General features: G+C 36.4%; 1 protein-coding gene and 1 pseudogene across 31 annotated transcripts in view; one reads left to right on the top strand and one right to left on the bottom strand.

The window, feature by feature from the left end:
* LOC107402239 (ribosomal protein uL24-like pseudogene) overlaps nucleotides 1-15697 on the top strand; it is a 56513-nt pseudogene extending 40816 nt beyond the window's left edge. The window contains exons 5-6 of the transcript XR_006074148.2: nucleotides 3689-3776; nucleotides 14339-15697. The product of XR_006074148.2 is annotated as a ribosomal protein uL24-like pseudogene (transcript). The remainder of the gene's footprint in view (nucleotides 1-3688; nucleotides 3777-14338) is intronic.
* Myo9a (myosin IXA) overlaps nucleotides 1-16412 on the bottom strand; it is a 245921-nt gene that overhangs the window by 87519 nt on the left and 141990 nt on the right. For 26 of the 30 annotated variants that reach the window (XM_076575367.1, XM_076575372.1, XM_076575375.1 and 23 more), the window contains 3 exons: nucleotides 14309-14504; nucleotides 5291-5410; nucleotides 329-404 (listed from right to left, as the gene is read on the bottom strand). In XM_076575367.1, the coding sequence (XP_076431482.1) occupies nucleotides 329-404; nucleotides 5291-5410; nucleotides 14309-14504 (392 nt within the window). The remainder of the gene's footprint in view (nucleotides 1-328; nucleotides 405-5290; nucleotides 5411-14308; nucleotides 14505-16412) is intronic. The other 4 variants (XM_076575379.1, XM_076575388.1, XM_076575380.1 and 1 more) reach the window with 1 other exon arrangement.

Raw genomic sequence — 16412 nt, 5'->3', positions numbered from 1 at the left:
GAGCCAGCTAGTTTGATGCATACAGTAGTGAACAACAAAGAGACCCAGCCACATCAAACAAGGAAAAATGCAAGAACTGATGCCACACATGTGCCATAATACAGGTTCATTCACCCTTACACACACAAGCATGCCCTAACACATTTGTCACAAATATACAAAAATATAAATCTGAGTAAGTGTGGCACACACACCTATAATCCCAACATTCAATCTGAGGCAGGAAAACCACAAGATGAAGGGCTGCTAGGCTGCACAGCAATATCCAAAATTACCAGTAAGACTGATATTCATCTCATATTTCCTTGTAAACATATACCAAACTTACTGTTGATTTTTTTCATTTAGAGTGTTCATGCCCTGAAGATCAGAAAGAGGTGTTCTTGGGTTTTTGCGGGTTATACCTAACATAAGAAAAAAAAAAAAGTAGAAAATCTGAAATGAGTGCACCTTCAAAATACTAAAGGAAAAAAATTTCTAAAGACAAGTAAGAATTAATAAACTTAGTTTTTAAACATTTGATAAATGTTAGGAATTAAGAAAAGTTTTGCAACTATCACAACCACAACTTGATTAAATGAACATAAATAGGAAATTCAATAGGAAATTCTTATTTATTACACTTAAGCATTAAAATTAGGAAATATAAAAGTAAACAGGCTGAAGACTAAACAGATACAAAACTCAGACTCAAAACACTTCTAACATGATCCCTTTACCACTTTTTGGCAACAAATATACTGCTGATATGTAACATATACTTCAGGGATTTATTGATCTTATAAATAAAGACACTGAAGATCAAAGAATGTTTACTTTTGGATATAAATATTTAAAAACAAAATTTTCTTATAGGTTCTGTAGATACAAGGTCAATTTTATAATACATATACACATAAACATTTAAGATACACTGGAAAGGAAGAAACATGCATCTTTACAGAAGACCTTTATGAAAAATGACAATCATAAAGAGAAAATTCTAAAGAAACTACTAAAATGTTAAATACATTCAGCAAAAATACAGGAAATTAATTGATATGTAGAGATTAACTCTATTTTTTGTGCAAACATAATAAATGATCAAAAATAAGTAATTCCATTCATAAAATCAAAATAACATAAACTTAACAGAAGAGTCAAGATGTCTACCTTGAAAGTTATAAAACAACACTAAAAGAAATCAAGAGCCAAATCAAGAGAATAATATCCATGCTCATGATTAGAAAATGTACGTTCAAGATAGTAATGATTGTCAAATTAATCTATAGGGATACATCTTTGTACTAGATTTTGCTTGTAAATACATTATAGGGTATCAGAATTATGAACTTATTAAAAATGCTGTTTCCCAGGCTGTGGTATGGTTTTTGTTCTTTTAATATTATTTGAAAAGCATTAAGTTTTCAATTTAGGGAACTCTAACTTACCACTTTCCTCTACCTTTAGCTAATATTTATGCATCCTAAGAAATCTTTGCCTGTTTTCATTTTCCTCAAGCTTTCTTACAAATTTAATGACTTTGATCCTTAAATCAGTATGATTTATTTCAAGTTAAATGGATACCAAGTTGTTCAATGCCATTGGTTCATTGAGAATACTCCATTAAACTATCTCAGCACCTTGATAGAAAATCAACACCCCCACATACACACACAAAAAGATCCATTTCTGTACTACTTATCTGGTTCACAGATTTCCATTCTTCCTTCTCCACTGTCTTCCTTTCATTTCCCTCCTTTTCTGCAATACCATGTATTGAACCAAGGGCTTTGAGTATGCTACACAAGTGCCCTGCCACAGAGCCACTGCCCCAATTCCCAGTCCTCCTCAACACACACGTGTTTCCTCCCCCCTTCCCCACCCCGAGAAAAGTTTTCACTAAACTACTCAGGATGGCTTTTTACAATCCTCCTGTGCCAGTCTCCATAGGAAGATGAGCTTGTAAGTCTGCTACAAAGCCCATCTATCTCAATTTTGAAAATACAGAGAATTAGGACTTGCTTATCTAGGTAGTTCTAAGAGTCTCTAATGAGGTTTCACTCAAGCTGCCAAGCAAGACTGCAGTCAGTCATCTTGGAACTAGAAAGAAGCAAAATCCACTCTCAGGTCATCCAGACAAGCTGCTGAGGAAGTCCAGTTCCTTATTAAGTGTTGGCTGAAGGCTCTGTTGGGACTCTGAATGGGGATGCTCACAAACAGTGGCTTCTCTGATAGGGATCTGAAAGCTAACAAAGGCATACCAGAGATGGGAATAGTAATCTATTCAAGTATCAGAAGTGACATACCTGCCATATACTTTTGTCATACAAACCCATTCTTATAAAATGTGGGAGTGGACTGGCAGAAAGAAAGAAAGAAAGAAAGAAAGAGAGAGAGAGAGAGAGAGAGAGAGAGAGAGAGAGAGAGAGAGAGAGAGAGAGAGAGAGAAAGAAAGAAAGAAAGAAAGAAAGAAAGAAAGAAAGAAAGAAAGAAAGAAAGAAAGAAAGAAAGAAAGAAAGAAAGAAAAGCAATCAAAGAGGTGAAGGAAACAATTCAAGACTTGAAAACTGAAATAGAGGTAATAAGGAAAACACAAATGGAGGGAATTCTGAAATTCTGGAAATGGAAAATCTGGGTAAGCAAATAGGAACTACAGATGCAAGCATCTCCAGCAGAATGCAAGAGATGGAAGAGAGAATTTCAGGCGTTGAAGATATGATAGAGGAAACAGATTCATCCATCAAAGAAAATGTTGAATCCAAAAAATTCCTAACACAAAATGTCCAGGAAATCTGGGACACCATTAAAAGACCAAACCTAAGAATAACAGGGATAGAAGAGAAGACTACCAGCTCAAAGGCACAGAAAATGCATTCAACAAATCATAGAAGAAAACTTTATCAACCTAAAGAAGGAAATGCCTATGAAGATACAAGGAGCTTTTAGAACACCAAATAAACTGGACTGCAACCAATGAATGGATAAGGAAAATGTGGTACATTAACACAATTGAATATTACTCAGCTGTAAAAAAAAAAAAAAATGATCTCATGAAATTTGCAGGCAAATGGATGGAACTAGAAAAAAATCATTCTGAGTGAGGTAACCCAGAATCAGAAAGACAAACATGGTATGTACTCACTCATAAGTGGATATTAGGAGTGAAGTACAGGATAAATAAGCAACCTACAATCCACAGCCCCAGAAAGTCTAGATAACAAAGAGGGCCCAAGAGGGATACATGGATTTCCCTGGGAAGGAGAAACAGATGAGATCTTCTGGGTAAACTTGGGGGAAGGAGGATGGGAACTTGAGGGAGCAGGCTGGGAGGGCTTGGTATGGCAGGCAGGTTGGGGGCTGGGACTGAGGGGGAGAGTAAAGAAAAAGATGTTTTGATAGTGGGGACCACTTCGGGGTTAGAGAGAAATCTGGTGCCAAGGAAACTCCCAGGAATCCACAAGGATGACCCCAGCTAGGCTCCTAACAATAGAGGAGAGGGTGCTACTATAATATAATCTACTATAAGATTGGTGGCAGTCCTCGGGGGAGTATTTGCCCTGGAGGAGGTGGGAATGGGGGTGTGCTGGGGGTAAGGGGAGGGGGGAGGGAGGAGAATAAGGGAACCCGTGGCTGATATGTAGAACTGAATGGTAGTGTAAAATAAAATAAAAAAAATAAGATTGCTGACTACCCTAGTTGTCAACAGAGAGCCTTTATCCAGTTACTGATGGAAGCAGATGCAGAGATCCACAGCCAAGCACTGGGAGGAGCTCCGGGAGTCCTCCTGAAGAAAGGTAGGAGGGAATAAGAGGGATCAACATCATGACATGGGAACCCACAAAGACAGATGACTTGAGCACCTGGGAGCTCATGGAGCATGGAACCAACCTAGGCCCTTTACATGTGTGTGACAAATGTGTAGCTTGGTCTGTTTGTAAGGCTCCTTGCAGTGAGATCAGGACCTTTCCCTGGCGCTTAGTTGGCTTTTGGGAATCTGTTCCCCATGCTGGATTACCTTGCCCAGCATTGATGCAGGGGAAGGAGCACGGTCCTACCACAACTTGATGTGCCATGCTATGTTCAAGCTCATGGGAGGCCTGCCCCTTTCTGAATGGAGGGAGAGGAGGAGTGGATTGGGAGGGGGTAGATGGGAGGAGAGGAGGAAGGGGAAACTGTGGTGATATATAAAATAAATGAAAAAACTATTAAATAAAATAAATTAAAAAAAGAAATAATAGCAATAATTAAGAATAAATTCCAAGGGCATCTTTTTTAAATGACTTACCTTTATTCTTCCTACAAGAAAAAAATTACAAATTTTTTCAAAATATACTATGCATTTTCTTATACCAATACAGTGGAAAAAAGAACTCACCATATTTATTTTTAGCACTTCTACTTATTATTTTACTAAGTAAAATTGTTATGGAATTTCAACTAAAAAACTAGTAAAAGTAGTAATCTAAACCTGTGACAATTTATTAAATAAACAAAGCAGATCTTGAGTAAATTTGGTCCACAATACACAAATAATTTAGCTTTCTGAAGAACTCATTTATTATCACAATAGGAGTAAGCCCAATTATTGTAATCACACAGTAGACAAAAGAACCTATTTTCATGCAGACTAACAAAGAGTAAAGGAAGAAATGGAGACCAAGTGCATCTTTTATAGCAATTTTAAACAATAAACAGAAATGTATTGTGATTCTGTTATTCTTGATGCTAAACACTGATGTGGTGACTTATATTAGACATAGAAAGTCTCAATTAAGGGTTGTAACCAACTTAAATGGATCCTCCAGAGATTCCCAATTATAACACTGCTGATGTAGGACTCAAGTGTAAGCAAGTACAAAATTTAGCCAGACATGAGAAAACTTTGGGGCATGTTGAATATCATGATTACTGTGATAATTTCATGAGTTTCTATATATGTAAGATTTACCAAATTGTTCTCTTCAATTTAACTTTAATTACATTTCAGTAAAACTTTCAAAGAGCAAATAGAAAAAAAGTACTGTTCATTTTTGTGATATGAATCTGATACTTCAAAGACAAAAATAGAAGCCAATTCAGTGATAGCAATCTAGATAATTAACAATGTGGTGACCATAGCCAACAGGACAGTCACCCACATTAAAAAACAAGTATATCACCAATTTCAAGAGAAAGCACTCGAGTCTGAGGAAAGGACTGTGAAAGTCATGTTGCCCATGCAATTTGCATGCCACCCTCAGGAATGCTCTTGATTTCCATTTCCAAGTGGATGGGACAACACAAGGTTTAGGAGAATGTGCAGCCTTACTGTACTTCTCTTCCTTGCACCTCTGCAGAATCTCTAAGCTCCTCTGGTGGACTGGGTGTTGGAGAAAGCTAAAACTATCCATACTTTTCAAAATTGCACATGGCGTTGTATCATCATGTCCTTAAGAAGCAAAAGAAAACAAAACAAAAAAATGGAGAAAAGACATTATGTAAGCCCAAACCAATAAGAGAATCAAAGACAATGCTGCCAACTATCTTAATATATCTTAAAATATCAAATAATGTGAATGATTTTCCCCAATTAACAAATAATAGGGAAAACAAGTATTCTTTTCAAATATCCAAAATGTCTATTTTATTAATCAAAGTATTTTGAGCTAATGTCATATTAAAACTATAGATTAAAGTATTAGGAACACTTCAAACAATTTGTATTATTGGTTGTTCTTCAAAAACTATTCCCTTCTGAAATATCTTTAGTATATAGCTGGCAACATTGATAGAATCTGAGAGAAATTATACCCAAACAATTTACCAAAAAAATTTGAACATTTCTTTTACAAATCTGGCAATCAACCACACTTGTAAATATTCTGTCAAGTGCGTGATAAGTGTAGGTAGTAAAGCACCAAAGAGCAGGAACCCAAGTAGCACTTTTGTATTTATAAATCTGAAGAAATAGCTGGAGAATCTATACCTCATCACTGGAAAAGGAGATAAAAAGTGAATTACTAGCAGGAAAGAGAAGAGATAGGATTTAAGTAATGACCAAAGCCCCAGATGAGTGCTAACCATTGACTCATTCTAGCAATAAGGCATGAGGGATGGGGGGAGGCGGGCAGCTTCAATACCATAAATATTAGCAAGAAATCGATTTAAGGTAGAATTCAGATTCACTCAGATTACCTTAAGAGTTAGGGAATAATGATTACATTTAACAATTCTGCCTCTGTACATGAAAACTGTATAATTTAGGAACAAATTAAGTGACACATAATGAACTGAAGGTCCATTAGTATGCATTATACAGCTAGGAATGGAACTCAATATTATAAATTACAACTACTTCTCAATATAAGTCATTTTAAAGCTCAAAGAAAGACTAATTCAAAAACTGTTGCAGAGTAGTTTTTTCATTTCAATGAAATTCCCTAAGCTAGATTTCTAAATTCAGAGAATATTATCTATACTTAGCAGAGAAAACACAATCTTATTAATCATCAGATAGACATAAAAATAGGCTTTTTAAAGGATGAAATCTACTTCAAGAATTTTATCAAATGGAGCTGGAGAGATGGTTCAGTCATTAAAGGGCAGGCTCACAACCAGAAACCAGGGGCCTGAAACCAGACCAACGACTCTTAGCAATGAACACTTGCAAGTATAGAGATGTATGGACAAAGGTGTATACAGCATGATTTGTTGGGTCACACTGCAACTTCCATGATTTAATTCCTTCCCTTTTTAAAATTTTTTCATTTTATTTTCTTCCTTTTTTCTCTTGAATTTTGTTTTATTGGATGGGGGAGGGTGTACGGGGGCAGAGGGCAGATGGGAAGGCATTGTGTTGTTTTTTTATTAAGTTCAGTAGCTGCCCCTTAAGCAACTGCTGTCCTAATCGGCAACTGTAACTCCACATTTACAAGCAGCAGTTCAGCCATGCTGGCCTTAACCAGGTGGGGTTCTGTCCCCTCAGCACTGGCTCCATCACACCACTAAAGGGAACTTGACCTAGATCTCTATCCCTCTATAGAACTCAGGAGTCCAAGGGTCAGGTGAAATTCTGCTCGTTCAAAGAAGCTGAATAGCAAGTAGCTAACCTTCTCTCCTAGCTCGTGTCTCCCCCAAACCAGGGAATTCTTCTGCTCAGCCCCCACTTAAGAACCCTAGCTACACATGGTTCCTCCCTACCACTTCCTGTCAGCTAGTTGCTGACTCAGTCTCCTCATCCCAGGTTAATTTTATATAATCAAACAAATGTAACACATCTTTGCATCATTAAACAAATACTCCACAGCATAAACGAATGTAACACATCTTTAATTAATATTCCACAATAGGATGGTGAATGAATGGGATTAAGATATATAATGTGAAAACCACATAGAATAAATAACTAAATAAAAAAGAATTTTATCAAACTGATAATAAAAATAAAATGTTGTGTTAAAAATATCATTTAGCAGAGAAAATGTAATCTTTTAAGCATTCTAACAAGCTGATAATAAAAAATAACTGTTTTTAAAATGGATCATTTACCAAGATAATTGTAATATTTAATCTTTTATAAAAAAGAACTTACCATCATTTCACTGTCACAAGATACTTTAAAAAAAATACTCAGTTTTAATTATTACCAGTAATTACCCTTGATGGCCAGGTATCAGACTAGTCTGTATGTGGAATGACAGTCAAGTAAAATGGACAAGTTAGGGGAGAAGAGAAAGAGGACACTGTGAATTATACTCATAATCCACTCAACCAATACATAATTTGATAATCTATTAGCAATAATTCAAGATGTAAAAATTACTTTCTGTGTGAGAATAGTTATTAAAATGCATTCAATTACTGTGTCAATTTTTAAGAAATTGTTCAATATTTATCTATTGTTCTCTATTTTCCACTTGGTATACTAGTGCCACTGGGGTATTTCTGTATCTTTGTAGTTTTGTGATTCAATGCCATATCTTATGTTTTAAATACCCTGGGTCCTAATCCTTTCATTCTACTTTTTATACCTTTGACAAGCATTTTAATGGCTTTAAACACTGTTTTCCAGACTATAATAAATAAATCTTTTTAAAAAAAAAAAAAGCCTTTTTAATGACAGAAAAATTAAGCTCACAATCCTAGCTCCAACTGTATCATTCACACATGAGGCCAGATCTTGGAGCATAAGTTTTTATTCTGGAAGGTCCCAAGCCTTAGGACTCCTCTTATCTCATGTTGCCTGGCAGATTTCCAAACTCATGGAGCTCAAATGATCATCCTACCTCACCTTCTTAAATAGTGAGGATATAGACATGTTCTACTGCATCTGCCTGTTAGGTCCAGGTTTATTAAGTATTCAGCTTGATGTGTCTAAGCAAATGTCTACATTTATGTAAGCCTGAACCAGGATATAGACATTTTATCCCTCCCAAAGTTATTTAACACCTTTTCTATCAATACTACCCTTGCCTCAACACTACCAGAGGCAATGACATTGGAATCTTTCCCTATGTACTACTTTGCCCGTTCTGAAACCAAATGAAATAATATTGCTACCTAACTTTTTGCTCAGTCATTTTTGTAACTTATCAACTATGATAATCACCAGTTTATTCTTTCCTATTGCCCAATAACATCACAAGGCAGGAATATGTCATGATTTGGTTATGTTCTTCCATTGATGAATAGGAGGGTATTATTAGTAAATGAACATTCATTTTGTGTGTTTACGTATAACAGCATCACTGAAATATAATTCACATCACACAATTCACTATTCAAGCTGCAAGTCAATACCTTTTAGTATAACTAACAAAGCTATACACCATCACCGCAATCAATTTTAAAGTATGTAGATCATACCAAAAAGATACCCTATACATAAAACAGGAACTCACTATGTAGTCTAGATTTACTCCAAACTCACTATGTAGCTGAAGTTGACCTCAAACTCCTATGTTGCTCAGCCTTCAAAGTGTTGAGATGGCAGGTGTTCACTACCACACCTGGTTCTTACACTCTTATAGACAACCAATCAAAATTCTACCTCTACAGATTTGACTACTAACAATTGTTATGAATAGAATCATACAAGATATAGTCTTTTGTGCCTCTTTTCACAGAGCATACTGCTTTTACTGGGGAGGGGGTTGAGACAGGATGTCTCTGCCTACCAAGTGCTGGTATTAAAGGTGCATACCACTACACCTGGCTACTTTGTTTTGCTGTTATTCTTGTTTTGGGTTTGGGTTTTCTTAAATATGTGGCACGACATTTACCCGTACTTTATTCCTTTTATGAGTAACATTTCACTGTATGGGTATGGCAAATTAGTAATATAATTTCTAATTTATAAGCCAGAATCCAATCTTCTATTCCTTCAGAAGTCATTATTTGTTGTTTGTACTTTTCTATCAATATTGCCATTTCAAATAGTGGTCAGTCTAGCACGGGGTGTCAATTTAGCTTATTTTTGCTAAATTTTTCTGGTTTTACTTTTTTTGTTGTTATTGTTTTTCCAGACATGGTTTCTCTGTGTAACAGCTCTGGCTATCCTGGAACTTGCTTTGTAGACCAGGCTGGCCTCAAACTCACAGAAATCCTCCTGCCTCAGCCTCCTAAAGCCATGTGCCACCCCTCCCCCCCAGTATAAACCTTTCTACAAGCACTTCTTCTTCTTTTTTTTTTTTTTTAAAGATTTATTTATTTATTATGTATACAGAGAGGGAGCCAGATCTTATTACAGAGGGTTGTGAGCCACCATGTGGGTGCTGGGAATTGAACTCAAGACCTCTGGAAGAGAAGTCAGTGCTCTTAACCTCTCATCTCTCCAGCCTCTCTACAAGCACTTCTTATGCTGTATTTTGTAAGTCATGAGACACTATTTGGTTTTCTCCTAGGAGTAAAAACACCTATGTCAAGACACTATGTAACCAATACACAATCATTTTCAGGCAAGGTTTCTATGTTCCTCTGACCCATAAACAACGAATGGCAGGACAATAACTAAATAAGCAGGGACTAGTATGAACTCTGTTTGTTTTTATCTCCAGCTCAAAGTATCTTCTACCTGTTCTTGTCATTTCTTTCATAAGCTACTTGTTATACAGAAGGCTTTTATCTGCTTTCTACAAATCAAGACATTTTTAGTCCTCTTTTCTTTCATTACTGCTCTCCTTTGTATCAAACATGTTTTTTAAAGTTATTAACAGTTGACATGAAAATTTTAATTAATAGTAATTTAGAGTGCTCTAGTATAAATTAAAAAACAATTTCAGTTACATAAAAAGTGACCCCTATCCTTTTCTTTACACTGTACTATCAAAAAGGTAATTTCTTTTAAACAGTACAACAATCAGCATAGAATTATAATTATTACTTTAAGCAGCTATCTCTCAAATCAGAGTGCTGGAAAATAGAGAAATTATATTTATTCCATCTTTTTGTAGTTAACTATAATGGTGCTCTTCATTTCTTCCCAAATGTTTCTATTATCCATATATATATATATATATATATATATATCCTTTATATATATCCTTTATATATATCCTTTATATATATATCCTTTATATGTATATATCCTTTTTATATATATATATATATCCTTTATATATATGTGCATATGTGTCTATTTCTGTATGTGCACACATGAATATAATTCCCTCAGGGGCCAAAAGAGGGCAATTGATTGCCCCTGGAGCTGGAGTTGCCAATGGTTGTGAGCAACCTAACATGGATGCTGAGAAATGAACTCAGGTCGTCTGGAAAAGCAGCAAGTGCTTTTAACTGATAAGCCAACTCTCCGGGCCATTACTATTACATTAACCATTTCAATCACAAGAGCTCCCTTTCATATTTCCTATAGGGGTGTGATGGTTCGAAAAGGAATGGTCCCCATAGGCCCATATATTTAAATACTTGGTCATTAGGGAATAGCACTACTTGACAGGGATTACGTATGGCATTAGAGGAAATATGTGTGGGGGGGGGCATTTTGTGGTTTCAAATGCTCAAGTCAGCCCCAATGTTTCTCTCCTACTGCTGCCTGCCCACCCAGATATAGAACTCTCAGCTATCTCTCCAGCACCATTTCTGTCTGCTTGCTGCCATGCTTCTGGCCATGACAATAATGGACTAAACCTCTGAAACTGTAAGCCCAACCCCAATTAAATGTATTCCATTATAAGAGGTGCTGTAGGGTGGTGTACAGAGTGAGTAGGAAATTTCTTAATAAAAAGGAAAAAAAAATAGGTACTGTACACTTGGGGAAGCAGCCCTGCACCTCACCTGGGCAAAACAGTAGAGCAGGACTTGGTTGAGCCAGCTTTGGCTCTGAGGATGTGACAGCAGGAGAACTAGCCCTGCTCCTTGTTGCCTGCTGCAGTGGGTGAGCTAGCCAAGGCAGTGCTGGAGAGCTCACTCTGGCTGTGTCAATGAGGGAAAACTAGCAGGCTGACCAACCCAGTCTCAGAACTAGGGCACACCCCAACATCCATCTCTGAACTGCTGGAGCATGTGAAGGGGTCAGACCTGCAGATCCAAAGATGCAGGATCTCAATGACACAAGGCAACAACAGGATATCCAAAAGGAGTCCCAGTGAAGGCCCAGTATCAAGGGTATAGCAGAAACTAGAGGCCTCAAACCAGACCAAATGACTCAATGCAGTGAACACTTAGAAGTAAAGATGTATGGACTAAGCCGGGTGGTGGTGGCGCACACCTTTAATCCCAGCACTCAGGAGGCAGAGCCAGGCGGTTCTCTATGAGTTCGAGGCCAGCCTGGTCTAGAGAGTGAGCTCCAGGACAGGCACCAACACTACACCGAGAAACCCTGTCTTGAAAAAATAAAAAATAAAAAAGTATGGACTAAAGGGTATACTGTGTGACTCACTGTGTCACAACTATAGCTTCCATACTGAGACCTTTTTTTGGTTATTGTTGTTTTGGTCTGTTTGTTTTTCTTTTTCTTTTAAATTTTATTTTATTTGAGGGGAAGTTGCATAGGCAGTGGGCAGATACAAAGGGATGAGGAGATGAACGGGATCAGGATGCATAATGTAAAATCCACAAAGAATTAATTAAAAAATTTTAAAAAAAAAGAGTCGGAATCATGGTGTCTCTTCACAGTAATAGAACACTGACGAAGACAGTGGGAAAGTCTGCTAATAATTCATTTAGGATTCTTTTCTCTAGGACTATCTTTTTGCTTTTGTTGTTGGGTTGTTTTGTTTTTGAGACAGGGTCTCTCTAAATAGTCCTGGCTATCCTAGAACTCACTGTATAGATTAAGTTGGCCTAGAGTTTCAAGACCCACCTTCCTCTGCCTCCTAAGCGTTAGAATTAAAGGCGTGCACCACCACATCTGGCTGTCAATTAGAATATCTTAAATGTTATCATTCTGAAAGGCATTTTGTGGGAGGTAGAATTATTCATTTTATATTTTTTTTCCTTTATTCTAGTAACTCCTACTCCAGTGAGGTCTGATGAGAAACCATCTGTTGATCTTAGTCTAGGTCCTTTATACATGACAAATCACTTTCCTACTACCACTTGCTTTTCATACTGTCTCTTCTACTTTACATTTTTAATTACATTTATTCATGGGATGGGGGATGCACACTTGCCATGGCCTGTGGAGGTCAGAGGACAACTTGCAGGAGTTGGTCCTTTCCTTCCTGTCCATCTTGGAGATGAAACTCAGGCATCAGGCTTGGCAGCAAGTGCCATTACCTGTCTGTTAAAACCATCTGGCCTGCCTATCTCTAGATAGTTTAATTATGATGTATCTATGTTTGGATCTCTGTGAATCCATCCTCCTTGTCATTACTGATGACCTAGCATGTGTGGAATAATTGGTCAAATATAATAAAAAACGTATAGCCATGATTTCTTCAAAGACTGTTTCTGACTCTTCTGAACAGCCAGATGTTGATATGCTTGATGTTGTCCAATAGGTCTACTTAGCTTTGTTGACTTTTATTTCATCTCATTTCCTTCCTGTTCTTCAAACTAAGTATCTCAAAGGAAATTTTTTCCTTAAAGCCTCTTTAAAAAAAAAAAAATCACCTCTTAAAATCACTTAGAGGAAGAGCAGATCTGAAGTGCTCTTTTATTTCTCCAATAAATTTTAATTATCCCTATTTAAAAAAAGTAGTACATACATATAATCTAGAAATAAGAAATGAAGTTTAAAAGCTGATTTTGAAGGTTTACTACAAGTACATACAAGTCAGTTTGGGAACCACGGAACAAGGAAGCATTCTCACAATTCCACTGAAAGGCATGTCTCAAACTACATATAGATTAGAAAATTCTAACTATGCAGCAATGTTCTAAGACTACAGCTAGAGCAAATACTACAGCACATTCCAAAGGGGCACAAGTGTCTATGAAACTGCCCTCACACAAAACATAAAATGGGATGTTTTATGGCTTAAAGAGGAAGTACCCAGAAAAAAAACAAACTTTAATTTCAAACTAAAAACTCAATAAACTGAGAGAAGGTTAATGAAAAAACAATACTTAATGAAAAGATGCAGTATTGACTCTTTAATAGAAAAGTACTATAAGTTACAAAGCTAGTCAACAGATAAGGTGACTACCATACATATTATACTGACTGATTCTAATATTTTTGTTTTCTAATTTGTTTTTATATTAAATTACGATTTCATTTGTAGAAAAAATACAGATGAACAAAACAGAGAAAACATTAAAATTAAATTCTGAATGATATGATTATCAGCTTGTATTTTTGCTCTTACTACCACATGCCTTATACTCATTGTGGGGATTTGAACAAGTGGCCCTCATTTGCTCATATATTTGAATGCTTGGTCTGCGGTTGGTGGATTTGTTTGAGAAGAATTAGGAAATGTGGCCTTGTTGGAGGAAGTGTGGCCTTGGAGGAGGTGCCACTAGGACTGGGTTTTTGAAGTTTGAAAACCCTTGCCAGGCCCATCTCATTCTCTCTACCTGCAACTTTCAGATCAGATGTAAGCTTTCAGCTACTGCTCCAGCACTATGCTTACCCGAACTATAATAGCCATGGACTAACCCTCTACAACTTTAAACAAGCCCCCAATTAAATGATCTCATTTATATCTAGCCTTGGTCATGGTGTTTCATCACACTATAGGAACCCTAATTAAGACACTCATTCCCATAAATATCTATTAATGAATATATAGCGACATATGCCTACATAAATAAACATATATTTAATCACTTAAAGATATATGTGATTTATCAATTATGAAACATGATTCCAGGGAATCATGGCAAGAAAACAGAAAAAAATAAAAAGTATTATCATGGCAGAATACTGGCAAGGATGGCTTACCACTTTTTTTCTGAATGTGTCTTTTCCCAGCTTCCCTGAAGGCAACCACAGCTCTGAAAAAAGCTCGGAGAACTGCCCATCGGAAAACAGCTACAGGATCAATTCCAGTCATCCCAGAGACAAAGGCATTCCTGCTACTTCTCAGAAGAGCCACAATGTCTGGACGCATATGATCTGTATTTTTTTCCCGAAAATCCTATGTGAAAAAAGTACCAGTAATATTTGTGAAAAAGACTATTCAAATCAAGAAGATAATAGGTGACAGGTTTGAATGGTGCGTGAACAGAAATTATGAAATTGAATTCTATTCTGAGTAGCTATCTGAACAAGATATCTTCCAAAAAGTGCTGGCCAAGTCTGAAACTACTGAATTATGTAATAAATACAGAATGAACACAATTTTATTGTGGATTATTAGACAGTCAATTTGAAGGGGTATTAGATAAAATGGTAAGATAGCTAGCTAAAAGAGCCAGTCTTGAGAAAACTAGGCAAAAGAGCACCTTACTTGTTCTCTGTGGAGACAGTGGACAGGGTAGAAGTAAAGCAATAAAGCAGGGGCAGAACAGATGGGAAAAGTGCAAGTGGTGGGAAAATAGACAAATAACATACTTAAGGTCTATAAGGTATAGCTTGGTTTTATTTTGATTCATTCAATGATAAAAGGAAGGGAAATGTAATGATAGCAGCCAGTTGGTGTTTTATAAACATCTGTGGCTGCACAGAGAATGAATAATATAGAAGAATGAAGGACCTTTGTTATTTTTGATACCTATAATTTATATATGTTTCTATTATCAGCTCTTTTTATAGAACACTGTTTATATTACTATGTAGAATGGAACTAACATTAGACTTTGTTGATGTCTTTTTTTTTTTTTCCAATTTTGGTGGGTTTTGTTTTGTTTTGAGACAGGGTATCACTACATAGCCCTGGGTGGTCCTGGGACTCATTATGTAGAGCAGGCTAGTTGAACTCAAAGAGATCCTACTACTGCTGCCTCAGAAGTGCTGGGATTAAAGGTGTATGCCACCACCCCCAGAAGCTTTATTGATTTCTTTTTCATTCTTTTTATTGTGTTGATTTCTGATCTTTATCATGTCCTTCTCATTCTACTGGGTTCAATGTGCTGTTTTCCGAGTTTCTTGAGATGAAATATGATATAATTACTTTTCAACTTTTCATCCTAATTTCTTTTCAAGCATTTGTCTAAAATGATTCTACAAACTTTAACATACTGCATTTCTAACTAATCAGTTGAAAACAGATCTTATTAGAATAGCAAGTAATTTTAGTTGTGATCTTCTAGATTGGTTCATCAACTACTTAGAAGAGTTTTGCTTAATGTTTCCATGCAATACAGCAATAAAATGAAATCTTGAGATGAGTGTCTCATTGGTTTTGGTATCGTTTTGTTTTCTGTTTTTGAGACAGAGTCTCATGTAGCTCAGACTAGTCTCAGATTTTCTGTGTAGCAAACCAAAAAATGTCCTTGAACTCCTAATTCTCCTGCCTCTATATTCTAAGTGTCTTAAGTGGCAAGTTTAAGCTTCCCAAGACTTAAGAGTTAACCAATTCATGAGGTACATAAAATATATGCAGGAGTTAATATTGATAAACCTAGCAAGAATGAAAGCTCACAACTACCTAATGGTGCACCACGAACAGAAGCTTCTAAAAGACCATTATGAGTATCATATCAAAGGAAACAAACAAACTATAAGAGTGGACAATGAGTTTGAGACACATAGACAATCTGAACAATACAGACACAATAGAACAATCTGTTCTTCTATATTTAGAAAATTCACTAGAATGGCCTAGTACATTTATCTCAAGAAAGAAACCAGCAGAAACATCAATTAGAAAAAATAGATCTCAATTCTACTTCTATCCTTACAAAGTGTCTCCAAATGATACTCCAAATGATACTACTGATTCAGAACCTCCAAAAACTAGATGAGAGAGTAGTATGCCAAAGCTAGTAATCATACATCTGGAGCAAGAGCTGGGAGGTGACTGTGATCAAGAAACAATGTTCACACCGGGCGGTTGTGGCACATGCCTTTAATCCCAGTACGTGGGAGGCAGAGATAGGAGGAT

This window comes from Peromyscus maniculatus, chromosome 7, assembly GCF_049852395.1.
Source record: "Peromyscus maniculatus bairdii isolate BWxNUB_F1_BW_parent chromosome 7, HU_Pman_BW_mat_3.1, whole genome shotgun sequence".
In the NCBI taxonomy this organism is placed as follows: domain Eukaryota; kingdom Metazoa; phylum Chordata; class Mammalia; order Rodentia; family Cricetidae; genus Peromyscus; species Peromyscus maniculatus.
Note: the sequence above shows the minus strand (reverse complement) of the source record. Positions and strands in the feature narration are given on the sequence as shown.